The sequence below is a fragment of the Symphalangus syndactylus genome, chromosome 9, assembly GCF_028878055.3.
Source record: "Symphalangus syndactylus isolate Jambi chromosome 9, NHGRI_mSymSyn1-v2.1_pri, whole genome shotgun sequence".
NCBI classification, from domain to species: Eukaryota; Metazoa; Chordata; class Mammalia; order Primates; family Hylobatidae; genus Symphalangus; species Symphalangus syndactylus.
Genome location: NC_072431.2, coordinates 110474427 through 110488369, shown reverse-complemented (window position 1 = coordinate 110488369; position 13943 = coordinate 110474427). Strand labels below are relative to the sequence as shown.

Genomic DNA, 13943 nt, shown 5'->3' with positions numbered 1-13943 from the left:
AACTTATTGTCACTCTGACTCTCAAACTCTCATCTCCACCAACAATGTCTGTTTGTAATCACCAAAATTATCTGTTTTTTTCCAGGGTTGAAATTGTAGAAAGCACTCAAAATCAGGATCATATTTCAATGTGTGTAGGTGAACTAACTGCTCCAAAGACCTACTTAATTAAACTACATGCCCTTGTTTTTAACAAAGCATCTTTAAGTCTCCTGGTTGGGTTAAGTGAATTTGGTAACCTTAAAAAAGTCCTGTGGATTGTATAATTTTTTTCTCCATTGTAGAAGGGTTAACTATTTCACTTTCACAGATGTACTAGATGTATCATGTTATGCTATAATAAATAATAGAAACAGATCTGCTACAGATCCTGGCAAGTAGCAGCCGTTTTGATGTACATGAACAATATCAACTTTCTCCCACCTAGAAACTCCCAATTTCTCATTAATTTTCCCACATCCAGGTATTCCTATTATTGATGCAAAAGCTGTTCATGCTAATTTCTGTTATATTCATTTACTGTAAGTAAGGAGTAGATGCTGTCTGCTGGACATGAAGGAGAGGCCTGCCCTTGCCTGAGGCTACTTTCCCTCAAAAGAAAGAAAGATAAAATTTATTACCTGATACAAGAATGAGGGATTCCATAGTTATACCCTGAAACATGAGAGATTCTTTGAATAATGGGAACATCACAATCCCCCAGTATTGGAGAAAAGTAATTTGGTGAAAAGAGTGAAGTGCTGATTTCTGTTTGCACATAGGAATCACCAGCTGTGGCATTCAGAATTCCTGTTTTTGTATGGTACTGGGAATCATCTGGTAGCATGTGTTCTAGCACTTTTAGGTAAGTGGACTTCTGTTCATTTGCAGAGAAATCTGATAAACCGCACATTTCAAACCCATCATTGCTGGCATTTCTGTCTTTATTGTCAGCAGGAGAATCAAAATTCAGTTGTCTGCGAGGGCCAGATCTTAATTCCTGAGACTTGATGCGCAGGCTGCTTGTCTGAAGATGACACTCTGGGATGCTGACTGCTTTATCTTCTTCTTGCATAATCTTAATAATTTTGATAAGTTGGAAGAGACGTTTGCGGTCGTTCATGTCATGGACTCCTAATTTGGAGTAGTCCTTCATTGTAATCTTGGCTAATTCATCTATTTTCTGAAGGCCAAGGGCAGTGAAATGAGAATAATACTGTGCAAGTTCAGCTTCACAAAGACATTCATATAACCAGGATGCCATTTTGGTGAATAGGTTTCTATAAACTCTGAAGAGAGAAAGAAAAGCCATTCGCTTGAAATAGATATATGTAATACAATTATTTATTTTAAAAATTGAAAACTACAAAACCACAAAACAAACATGCAAAAAATGTTTTATCTGTCAAGTTCTCAATAACATATTTTTCTTCTGAAATTATTGATTAAATAGCATAATGCATGAACAAAGATGCTTTGTATTGCATATGAAGAATTTGTGGTAACATATAATTTGTTTATTTGCTTAATAAAAAGAGACCTTCCATTTTATATATGTGTGTGTATATATATATATATACACACACACACACACACACATAGATACACAAATGAACACATACATAACACGTAACTTACTTATTTCTAGGGAGTTCCTTCCAATCTTGCAATGTCTACTTAACACATGCCACAACTATTGAAACCTTGTTCCCAACAACTGATTGTAGCAGGACTAATTTTAGATGCTCAACTTAATGTCAAGGCATGCTGCACAACTGTTTCCCATGAATAATGAACAGGGGCTAAGAACTCTTTCAGAATGAAAAGCAGAATTAAATGGCATACCACAGAGGATTATAAACTAATGTAACTCAAAGGAAGATAGCATTTGTATTTGCTGAGTACTGGCAAAAGTTAAATAGAAGTAAAGACATCATCAGTTCAGCATCAGCCAATTCAGGATTTCAGATCATTCTAAAAGGTGGTCATCGATCTCTACCTGTACAGAATATGAATCAAATAATTTGCCCAGGAAATTAATAGTAAGGTCAAGATTTTAAATAGTTGTACATTTAAATGTTTTTTAAAAATTTTAACATCGAGATATTTCATTAAATACTAACAAATAATGTGGTAATAACACATAATCCTGGTCTATTATTAAAGTCAGGATCCTGAGCTCTCTATATAGCTGTTAATCAAGTTCATGAGACTATCCAAAAGTAAATACAGTACATTTTCTTTTTTTAAATGGTTTCATAATTCAGAGTTTTCAAAAATTCAGTTAGGTAACTAGTGGTACAACTTTCCTGTTTTCATTTTAATTTCTATTTCATCTTCTTTCTAGCAGAAATAAAGAGTTGAGGGCAAGGTAATAAAGATAACCAAAGAACCTTGAATAATTAGCTTTGGGGGAAATACTACTTAGGCTAAAAGGCTAAATGGGCTGAGTAACACATCCTAAACTAATCCTGGCCTTTTCTATTTGTGGTAGATTTGTTTTTTTTGTTTTTTGTTTTGTTTTGTTTTGTTTTGTTTTTTGAGATGGAGTTTCACTCTGTTGCCCAGGCTGGAGTGCAGTGGTGATATCCTGGCTCACTGCAACTTCTGCCTCCAGGTTCAAGCAATTCTCCTGTCTCAGCCTCCTGAGTAGCTAGGATTTACAGGTGCGTGCCACCACACCCGGCTAATTTTTGTATTTTTAGTAGAGAAGGGGTTTCGCCATGTTGGTCAGGCTGGTCTCGAACTCCTGACCTCAGGTGATCCACCCACCTCAGCCTCGCAAAGTGCTGGGATTACAGGCGTAAGCCACCACACTGGCCGGTAGATTTGTTTTGTGAAGGCAGATTTGTTTTTTAAAGACTAAAAATTTTCTGCAGGTCCTTCCACGAAGAAGTGAAGTCTATTTCTTCCCTCATTCATCTAGGCTAGCCTTGTGACTTGTTTTGCCCAATACAATATGGTAGAAGTAATGCTATGCAACTTCCATGCCTAGGCCTCAAGGGCCCAGCCAACAGCCATCACCAAAGCCAGACATGTGAAAGAAGTCATCTTAGACTATCCAGGCCCAGTGGCACCACTAGATGATTGCAACCACATGAGTGACCCCAGGTGAGATCAGGAAAAGAACAACCCAAATATCTGGGCAAAGCCCAGCCCAAATATCTGACTCACAGAACTCTGAGCAAATAAAATGATAATTGTTTTAAGCCACTAAGTTTTGAGGGTAATTTGCTACACAGCAGTAGATAACTGCAATATCTCTCTTTAAATAATAATAATTTTTTAAAACAAGTTTTTTAGAAATTATTATTATTATTATTATTTTTTAGAGATAGGGTCTTTGGACTCAAACTTGTAGGCACAAGTGATCCTCTCATCTCAGCCTCCCAAGTAACTGGGACTATAGGTGTGCGCCACCATGCCCAGATTAAAATTATTTTTTATTAAACTTTATTTTCTAGAGCAATTTTAGGTTCACAGCAATATTGAGTGGAAGGTATAAAGACTTCCCATATATCCCCTGCCTCTCACATGTATAGCTTCCCCCTGTTATCTGTTTTTTTTTTGGAGGGATGGTCTTGCTCTGTTGCCCAGGCTGGAGTGCAGTGGTGTGATCATGGCTCACTGCAGCCTCAACCCGCTGGGCTCAAGTGATCCTCCCACCTCGGCCTCCCAACTAGCTGGGACTACAGGTGCACACCACCACATGTGGCTAATTTTTACATTTTTTTTTGTAGAGAAAGGGTCTCCCTATGTTGCCCGGGCTAGTCTCAAACTCCTGGGCTCAAGTGACCCTCCTGCCTCAGCCTCCCAAAGTGCTGAGATTACAGGTATAAGCCACTGAGCCTAGCCTAAATATGCTTCTGCGTACCACATTCCATTTTACAATGTTGAGCCCCTCCTCCTTCTTCTGAGATAAACATCAGAATCACTCTAGACACTTGGGTTTTTTTGTTGTTGTTGTTTAGTGTTTGTTTTTTGAGACAGTCTCGTTCTGCTGCCCAGGCTGGAGTGCAGTGGTGCAATCTTGGCTCACTGCAACCTCCGCCTCCCGAGTTCAAGCAGTTCCCATGTCTAAGCCTCCCAAATAGCTGGGAGTACGGGCGCACGCCACCACGCTCGGCTAATTTTTTTGTATTTTTAGTAGAGAGGAGGGTTCACCATGTTGGCCAGGTTGGTCTCGAACTCCTAAACTCGAGTGATCCACCCACCTCAGACTCCCAAAGTACTGGGGTTACAGGCATGAGCCACCATGCCCAGCCCAGTTTAGACACTTTAAAATATATAGATACGTGAGCCCCATCCCAGATCTACAGAAAACCAAAAAACAACAAGAAGTAACTCCCAGGTTTTAGGAAAGGCAGACATAAGAACTTCAGAAAAGTTCCCTAGGTGATTATGATTGCATGCCACTGATTTATATCTATCAAAATTACAAATGCAAATGCACTGATCCAGCAATTCCACCTCTAGGAACTTATCCTTATCCTTCAGATAATACGTACAAGTGCAAAATGGCGTAAGTATAATGTTATTCATGACAGCACAGCTTGTAATAGCAAAGTCATGGAATAGAGACTGGTTAAATAAATTATGATAGTCCATTTAATGTAATAATGCTATAAGACAATTACAAAGAGTAAGTAACTGTAAATTGTTATTTAAAAAAGAAAGCTATCCAATATATTGTTAATAAAGCAAGGTACAGAACAGTTTGTAAAAGAGAGAGATAAATGATCTATAATAAATCTATATATTTACTTATCAGACAAAAAATGTCACTGGCAGGATGCACAATAATAGTGGTCTTGAGGGGGTGAGGGGAGTCGGTGGTAGAGGGTGATTATGGGAAGGAAACTACCATATACTTTTAAATGCTGGTAGTTATTATTACCTTTCCTATTGTCATTTCTATTTCACTGGTGTCTCTATCACCCAGGGCAAGACCTAAAACAGTTTATTTCTTAAATTTTGAAACTATGTGACTATAGTATTTATTTTAAACATATATTTCTAAATAAAAAATTATATATATTTCTAATTTCACCTCCCTTCCTCCCTCTCAGCCTCCCCAAATTGACCTGATACAATTGTTTCTTAAGATCTTGGTGGCTTTCTAGCCTTTTAAAAAATTGTATATAACACTGTACTCATAACTATATTGCAATCTATGTTTTAACACAAACATTCTCATACGCTATATGTTACAGCCATAAAAAACAATCCATACTATCATATTTGACTAGATTAATTACCTCAGGGAAATGTGACTTCTCTCTAAACTCCTGCAGAGTTTTGGTGATAAAACTGATAGGGCATTTATGACATACATACTCATTTTTAAAAAAATGTATTGCCAGTCTTGTTCCAGGGATAATATAAGATGGTTCTGCCTTGTACTACTGTGTGAATTATTAAAGACAAAAGCAATATGATCCCACTCAGTCAAGCACTGTGCTAGATAGGTGTGCAACAAATATTTTAAGTGAATAGTATCCGCTTAAATTCTGTTCATTTAAAATATTTAGAAATGGGCCGGGCACAGTGGCTCATGGCTGTAATCCCAGCACTTTGGGAGGCCAAGGCCAGTGGATCACTTGAGGTCAGGAGTTTGAGAACAGCCTGGCCAACATGGCAAAACCCTGTCTCTACTAAAAACGCAAAAATTAGTAGGCATGGTGGCGCGCGCCTGTAATCCCAGCTACTCAGGAGGCTGAGGCAGGAGAATCACTTGAACCCAGGAGGCAGAGGGTGCAGTGAGCTGAGATTGTGCCATTGCACTCCAACCTGGGTGACAGAGCAAGACTCCGTCCCCCCAAAAAAAAAAAAAAAAAATTTTAGAAATGTTCCATTATCAGCCGGGCGTGGGGGTTCATGCCTGTAATCCCAGCACTTTGGGAGGCCAAGGTGGGTGGATCACGAGGTCAGGAGATCAAGACCATCCTGGCCAACATGGTGAAACCCCATCTCTACTAAAAATACAAAAATTCCTTCCCTCCTTCCTTCCTTCCTTCCTTCCTTCCTTCCTTCCCAACATGGTGAAACCCCATCTCTACTAAAAATACAAAAATTCTTCCTCCCTCCCTCCCTCCCTCTCTCTCTCTCTCTTTCTTTCTTTCCCTCTGTGGCCCAGGCTGCAATCTACTCGGCTTGCTGCTGTCCGCGCCGCGGACTGCCTGGGACTGCCGGCACGCGACACCGCTGCCTGCCTTTTCTCCTTTCGCTGCAGGCACGCGTTCGCCATCTTGGCCTCGCTGGTCGCCAGCTCCGACGCCGAGTGCTCTGCCCGCCTCAGCCTCCCGAGGTACTGGGATTGCAGACGGAGTCTCGCTCACCCAGTGCTCGGTGTTGCCCCGGCTGGAGTGCGGTGGCGTGGTCTGGCCTCGTGGCAGCCTCCGCCCCCCAGCCGCCTGCCTTGGCCCACCAGGGTGCTGGGATTGCAGCCCCTGCCCAGCTGCCGCCCCATCTGGGAGATGGGGAGCGTCTCTGCCCGGCCACCCATCGTCTGGGAAGTGAGGAGCGCCTCTGCCCGGCCACCCCGTCTGGGAAGTGGGGAGCGCCTCTGCCCGGCCGCCCCGTCTGGGAGGTGAGGAGCGCCTCTGCCCGGCCACCCATCGTCTGGGAAGTGAGGAGCGCCTCTGCCCGGCCACCCATCGTCTGGGAAGTGAGGAGCGCCTCTGCCCGGCCACCCATCGTCTGGGAAGTGAGGAGCGCCTCTGCCCGGCCACCCATCGTCTGGGAAGTGAGGAGCGCTTCTGCCCGGCCACCCATCGTCTGGGAGGTGAGGAGCGCCTCTGCCCGGCCGCCCCGTCCGGGAAGAAGTGAGGAGCGCCTCTGCCCGGCCGCCCCGTCCGGGAAGAAGTGAGGAGCGCCTCTGCCCGGGCGCCCCGTCCGGGAAGAAGTGAGGAGCGCCTCTGCCCGGCCGCCCCGTCCGGGAAGAAGTGAGGAGCGCCTCTGCCCGGCCGCCCCGTCTGGGAGGTGAGGAGCACCTCTGCCCGGCCACCCATCGTCTGGGAAGTGAGGAGCACCTCTGCCCGACCACCCACCGTCTGGGAAGTGAGGAGCGCCTCTGCCCGACCACCCACCGTCTGGGAAGTGAGGAGCGCCTCTGCCCGGCCACCCATCGTCTGGGAGGTGAGGAGCGCCTCTGCCCGGCCACCCATCGTCTGGGAGGTGAGGAGCGCCTCTGCCCAGCCACCCATCGTCTGGGAAGTGAGGAGCGCCTCTGCCCGGCCGCCCCGTCTGGGAGGTGAGGAGCGCCTCTGCCCGGCCACCCATCGTCTGGGAAGTGAGGAGCGCCTCTGCCCAGCCACCCATCGTCTGGGAAGTGAGGAGCGCCTCTGCCCAGCCACCCATCGTCTGGGAAGTGAGGAGCGCCTCTGCCCGGCCGCCCCGTCTGGGAAATGAGGAGCGCCTCTGCCCGGCAGCCCCGTCTGGGAAGTGAGGAGCGCCTCTGCCCGACCGCCTCGTCTGGGAAGTGAGGAGCGCCCTGCCCGGCCACCCATCGTCTGGGAAGTGAGGAGCGTCTCTGCCTGGCCACCCCGTCTGGGAAGTGAGGAGCGTCTCTGCCTGGCCGCCCCGTCTGGGAAGTGAGGAGCGCCTCTGCCCGGCCGCCCCGTGTCTGGGTAGAAGTGAGGAGCGCCTCTGCCTGGCCGCTCCATCTGGGAGGTCTACCACGGAGGCCAGAAGCAATGTGGGGGCTGGACGTGGTGGCTCACGCCTGTGGTCCCGGCACTCTGGGGGGCGAGGCGGGTTGATCACTTCGGGCTAGGAGTTCGAGACCAGTCTGGCCAACTTGGCGAAACATGAAGAATACAACAGACAAACCAACCAACCAACTCAGTGACAACAAAACAGGTCTACCCTGGAGTCATACTCTAATTTTTTCTATTTTCCTCCCTTTCTGATCCTTTATCCCACTTTCTTTTTCTTCCTCTTCCTTCTCCCTCTTCTTTGTCAAATAGAGGATTGAGTTATTATCACTGATCCATATAAAGTCCCTCTCTCATTTATTTTAACTCCCACCCCCATTTCTATTCCCCGACTTCCCATGTGCAACCTTCCTAATATGTTTGATACGCATCTTTTTGTTTGTATGTATTTTTAGAAAATGTTTATTGTTTTTGTATGCAAAAAAAATTATTAAAAAAAAAAAATACAAAAATTAGCTGGGCGTGTCGGCATGTGCCTGTAATCCCAGCTACTCAGGAGGCTGAGTTTCACTTGAACCTGGGAGGTGGAGGGTGCAGTAAGCTGAGATCGCGCCATTGCACTCCAATCTGGCAATAGAGCGAGACTCTGTATTAAAAAAAAAAAAAAAGTTCCATTATCTCTACTATTTTGCCCAAGGCAACGAAGTGATTAAAAGATTCCATGACACCTGCTTATGTGGCCATAGAGCCATTTTCTCTGAGTTTCCTAATTCTTTACGAGTCCCATCACCCAAAGTAATGGCAACATCCTCAGGGCCCTTACGACTTTAAGAAACCAAATATCCACAATGTTGTTACCAACTTCACTCTGAACACTTCATATGGTTTAAAAAAGCATTTTATATAAAAGGCTAATTCCATTATGTCAGCAGATAGTTCACATCCATACTACTTTGATGATCTGATTAAACTAAAATGTATTGAGTTCTATTTTATGCCAAGTACTATGTTAGATGCTTTATGTAAAAAATGTTATTGATTGTTAAGTCAGAATTCCGTTTTTAAAAACTCTGTTGAAGCAAACTCCTAAAGTAAAAATAGTGCTTACTGGCTGGGCGTGGTGGCTCATGCCTGTAATCCCAGCACTTTGGGAGGCTGAGGCGAGTGGATCACAAGGTCAGGAGTTTGAGACCAGCCTGGCCAGCATGGTGAAACCCCCGTCTCCATTAAAAATACAAAAATTGGCCGGGCGGCTGAGCACGGTGGCTCACGCTTGTAATCCCAGCACTTTGGGAGGCTGAGGCGGGTGGATCATCTGAGGTCAGGAGTTCAAGACCAGCCTGGCCAAAATAGTGAAATGCCGTCTCTGCTAAAAATACAAAACAATTAGCTGGGCGTGGTTGGCAGGCACCCATAATCCCAGCTACTCGGGAGGCTGAGGCAGGAGAATCACTTGAACCCGGGTGGCGGAGGTTGCGGTGAGCCGAGATTGCGCCATCGCACTCCAGCCTGGGCAACAAGAGCGAAACTCTGTCTCAAAAAAAAAAAAAAAAAAGAAAGAAAGAAAAAAAAAATTGGCCAGGCATAGTGGCACGCTCCTGTAATCCCAGCTACTCTGGAGGCTGAGGTAGGAGAATCACTTGATCCCGGGAGGCAGATGTTGCAGTGAGCTGAGATCACGCCACTGCACTCCAGCCTGGGCGACAGAAGGAGACTGTCTTAAAAAAAAAAAAAAAAAAAAAAGTGCTTATTTACTGGTTGTTGTTTTTAGATTGACAATTTCAATGTAAGTTATAGTAGTACCTGTCCTCCGGTTTAGCTTTCTGCCATTTCAGTTACCCTTAGTCAACCAGTCCAAAAATATTAAGTGAAAAATTCCAGAAAGAAACAATTTGTAAGATTTAAATTGTGCACCATTCTGAGTAGCACAATTAAAATCTCTCACAATACCGGCTCCCCCTTCCTGGAATGTCAATCATCCCACTGTCCAGCCTATCCACACTGCATAAACTACCCACTCATTAGTCACTTAGTAGCCATTTTGGTTACCAGATCAACTGTGGGGTATTGCAATGCTTGTGTTCACGTAACCTTATTTTACTTACATAAAGGCCCCAAAGCAAAAGAGTAGTAAAGCTGGCAATTCAGATATGCCAAAGAGAATCTGTAGTGCTTCCTTTAAGTGAAAGAATGAAAGTTCTAGACTTAGGAAAAAGTATAACCTATAATAGGGGTTGGTACTATCCATGGTTTCAGGCATCCACCGGGGGTCTTGGAATATATCCTCCTCGAATAAGGGGGGGATACTACCATGCCCTTAAAATCTTAATTTTTTAATTCAAATTGTATTATTGGATTTATTTTTCAGTAGTTAGGGGAGCATGGGAGCAAAGGATTGCTTTAAGAATCCTTTCCTCAACATGTAGAAGCCTGATTAGAAAATTAGGGAGGAAAACAAACAAGTCTAAAGCTGGTGGTTTAACAAGATAAATACATGAATAATGCGGCCTGGGCAACACAGTGAGACCCCGCCCCTAAAAAAAAGACATGAATAATGAACATATAGGTAACCCTCGGCTATAAGTTGTAAAACTTATATAGAAATAGGCTATAGAAGAGTAGAATCCTGTCGCGCTGGAGAGCCAGACTCCCGTCTTGGAGCCAGCCCAGCCCAACCCAGCCCAACCCAGCTCGACCCAGCCCTGACAGGTCCACCGTGGTGCACGCAAACCACCTCCCAGCCATACGCTCCCTCCTGCTCCTCAGCGCCTTCTGCCTCCTGGCGGTGGCCTTGGCGACCGAGGTGAAGAAACCTGCAGCCACAGCAGCTCCTGGCACCGGAGAGAAACTGAGCCCCAAGGCAGCCACGCTGGCCGAACACGACGCCGGCCTGGCCTTCAGCCTGTACCAGGCCATGGCCAAGGACCAGGCGGTGAACATCCTGGTGTCGCCCGTGGTGGTGGCCTCGTCGCTGGGGCTGGTGTCGCTGGGCGGCAAGGCGACCATGGCGTCGCAGGCCAAGGCAGTGCTGAGTGCCGAGCAGCTGCGCGACGAGGAGGTGCACGCCGGCATGGGCGAGCCGCTGCGCTCACTCAGCAACTCCACGCAACGTGACCTGGAAACTGGGCAGCCGCCTGTAGGGACCCAGCTCAGTGAGTTTCGCTGATGACTTCGTGCGCAGCAGCAAGCAGCACTACAACTGCGAGCACTCCAAGATCAACTTCCATGACACACGCAGCGCGCTGCAGTCCATCCATGAGTGGGCCGCGCAGACCACCGACGGCAAGCTGCCCGAGGTCACCAAGGACATGGAGTGCATGGATGGCGCCTTGCTTGTCAACGCCATGTTCTTCAAGCCACAGTGGAATGAGAAATTCCACCACAAGATGGTGGAAAACCGTGGCTTCATGGTGACTCAGTTCTATACCGTGGGTGTCCTGATGATGCACCAGACAGGCCTCTACAACTACTGTGACGACGAGAAGGAAAAGCTGCAAATCGTGGAGATGCCCCTGACCCACAAGCTCTCCAGCCTCATCATCCTCATGCCCCACCACGTGGAGCCCCTGGAGGCCTTAAAAAGCTGCTAACCAAAGAACAGCTGAAGATTGGGATGGGGAAGAAGCAGAAGGCTGTCGCCATCTCCTTGCCCAAGGGTGTGGTGGAGGTTCCCATAACCTGCAGAAACTCCTCACTGGGCTTGGCCTGACTGAGGCCATTGACAAGAACGAGGCAAACTTGTCACGCATGCCATGCAAGAAGGACCTGTACCTGACCAGCATGTTCCACGCCACCGTCTTTGAGTTGGACACAGATGGCAACTCCTTTGACCAGGACATCTATGGGAGCGAGAAGCTGCGCAGCCCCAAGCTGTTCTACTTCGACCACCCCTTCGTCTTCCCGGTGTGGGACACCCAGAGCGGCTCCCTGCTGTTCACTGGGCGCCTAGTCCGGCCTAAGGTTGACAAGATGCGAGACGAGTAGTAGGGCCTCAGGGTGCACACAGGATGGCAGGAGGTAGCCAAAGGCTTCTGAGACACATGGGTGCTATTGGGATTCGGGGGAGGTGAGGTACCAGCCTTGGATACTCCATGGGGTGGGGGTGGACAAACAAACCAGGGTTCCCGTGTGCTTGAACGGACCTTCCCACTAGAATTTACTCCACTTGGACGTACCATGATGCTGAGCCCAGAAACTCCACATCCTGTGGGACCTGGGCCATAGTCATCCTGCCTGCCCTCAAAGTCCCAGATCAAGCCTGCCTCAATCAGTGTTCATATTTATAGCCAAGTACCTTCTCACCTGTGAGAACAAATTGAGCTAGGGGGGTCAGCCAGCCCTCTTCTCCTGACACTAAAACACCTCAGCCACCTCCCCAGCTCTATCCCAGTCTCTCCCAACTACAAAACTAGGTGCTGCAGCCCCTGGGACCAGGCATCCCCAGAATGACGTGGCCCCATTGAGGCAGATCGAGAAAAAGCTCACAGGACAGGCTTCTGGGCAGACTCTGGTCAAGAATGGCATCACAGGGATGAACTTTTTGTTTCTTTTTTAGTTCTTCAAAGATGGGGAGGGAAGGGGGAACATGAGCCTTTGTTGCTATCAAACCAAGAACTTATTTATACAGTTTTTTTTTTAATAAAATGTTTCCAACAAAAAAAAAGAAAGAAAAAGAAAAGAAATAGGCTATAACCAGCCAGGCACAGTGGCTCGTGCCTGTAATCCCAGCACTTTGGGAAGCAGAGGCAAGCGGATGACCTGAGGTCAGGAGTTCGAGACCAGCCTGGCCAACATGGCGAAACCCCATCTCTACTAAAAATACAAAAATTAGCTGGGCATGGTGGCGGGCGCCTGTAATCTCAGCTACTCGGGAGGCCGAGGCAGGAGAATCTCTTGAACCCAGGAGGCGGAGGTTGCAGTGAGCCAAGATTGCGCCACTGCACTCCAGCCTGGGCGACAAGAATGAAACTCCTTCTCAAAAAAAAAAAAAAAAAAGGAAGAAAAGGAAAAGGCTATAACCTACAAATAGCTTCAGATCTCCCTTGGGAAGGAGGGGAGAGGGGAGGACCTAAACTAATTTTTCTCTTTCCACAAATTTAAGTATGTTTGAATTCAAGTTGCCAAAATGTTACTGAAATGACCTTTATTTTACCTGTACCCCAGGATTTTTGCTCTAAATCTCTTTAGACAGGCTTACCATGTACTTAGCTATATCTGCATTGTTCAAATGTGTGCTTTTATTTTTATTCACTGTTTTCTTTGTAGCTACATATTTTATTGTAAGACCTCCCTCCATCCTTCTTAGAAATAGATTAACATAATTATTGACATGTCACTAGATTTAGAAGGTAACTAACACTAAAGCATTGGTATAACACATCAGAGACATCCAATAAACATAGGCCCTTGAACTACCACTGCCACCAAACACATTCTTATTCTGTAGGGAGGGAGATGGAATTGAACAGGGAGCAAAATACGTACATGGTCTATTTTTTCTATTTCAAGATGTTAAATAAGATTTTTATTTCAAATATCTGTCAGTAGACTACCAAAGTGTTTGTGCAGTAGTAACTAGTATAGCAGATTACTAGATTAGGAGGCAAAAAAAACTGAGGACTCAGTCAGGCTCTGCTAAGAACCAGGTGTGATACATGGTCACATTATTTAACATCTATGAGTCTCTGCTTCTTCAAGTGTAAAACTGAAATAATTTATACAGGCATTGACAGTAAAATTAGATATGTTAAAATACTCTCTACAAGTGTACTGATTACACATTTGCAGGAGACAGGTTCTGTAACACACCCACTAAGCGTCTGGAACAAAAAAGGCACAGTGATCTACCGATAGCATTAAAAAAAAAAAAAAGCTATACATACATACATTCTTTTTTTTTTTTTTCTTTTTAAGAGAAAGGGTCTCACTCTGTCACCCAGGCTGGAGTGTAGTGGTGCAATCACGGCTCACTGTAGTCACAAACTCCTGGGCTCAACCAATCCTCCTGCTTCAGTCTCCCAAGTAGCTGGGACCACAGGTGCATGCCACCAAACCTGACTAATTTTTTTTTATTTTTTGTAGAGATGAGGTCTTCCTATGTTGCCCAGGCTGGTCTGGAACTCCTGGGCTCAAGTGATCCTCTTGCCTCAGCCCCCAAAGTGTTGGGATTACAGGCATGAGCCACTGTGCCTGTCCTACATTATATTTTTGTAAGATTTTTTTTTAAAGGAGTCCCACAGCTAGCCAGGTCAACAATCTAATCTGTAGCTGATCTAGCCTAAAATATTTGGTCCATGAAGGATTATCTTC

At 45.8% G+C, this 13943-nt stretch overlaps 1 protein-coding gene and 1 pseudogene across 6 annotated transcripts in view; one reads left to right on the top strand and one right to left on the bottom strand.

The window, feature by feature from the left end:
* The window catches only part of KIF24 (kinesin family member 24), an 80712-nt gene that overhangs the window by 59172 nt on the left and 7597 nt on the right, over nucleotides 1-13943 (bottom strand). For all 6 annotated transcript variants that reach the window (XM_055293865.2, XM_055293864.2, XM_055293867.2 and 3 more), the window contains one exon: nucleotides 621-1268. In XM_055293865.2, coding sequence (XP_055149840.1) covers nucleotides 621-1243 — 623 coding nt within the window. In that variant the 5' untranslated portion in view covers nucleotides 1244-1268. The remainder of the gene's footprint in view (nucleotides 1-620; nucleotides 1269-13943) is intronic.
* On the top strand, nucleotides 4497-11635 carry LOC129490761 (serpin H1-like; annotated as a pseudogene).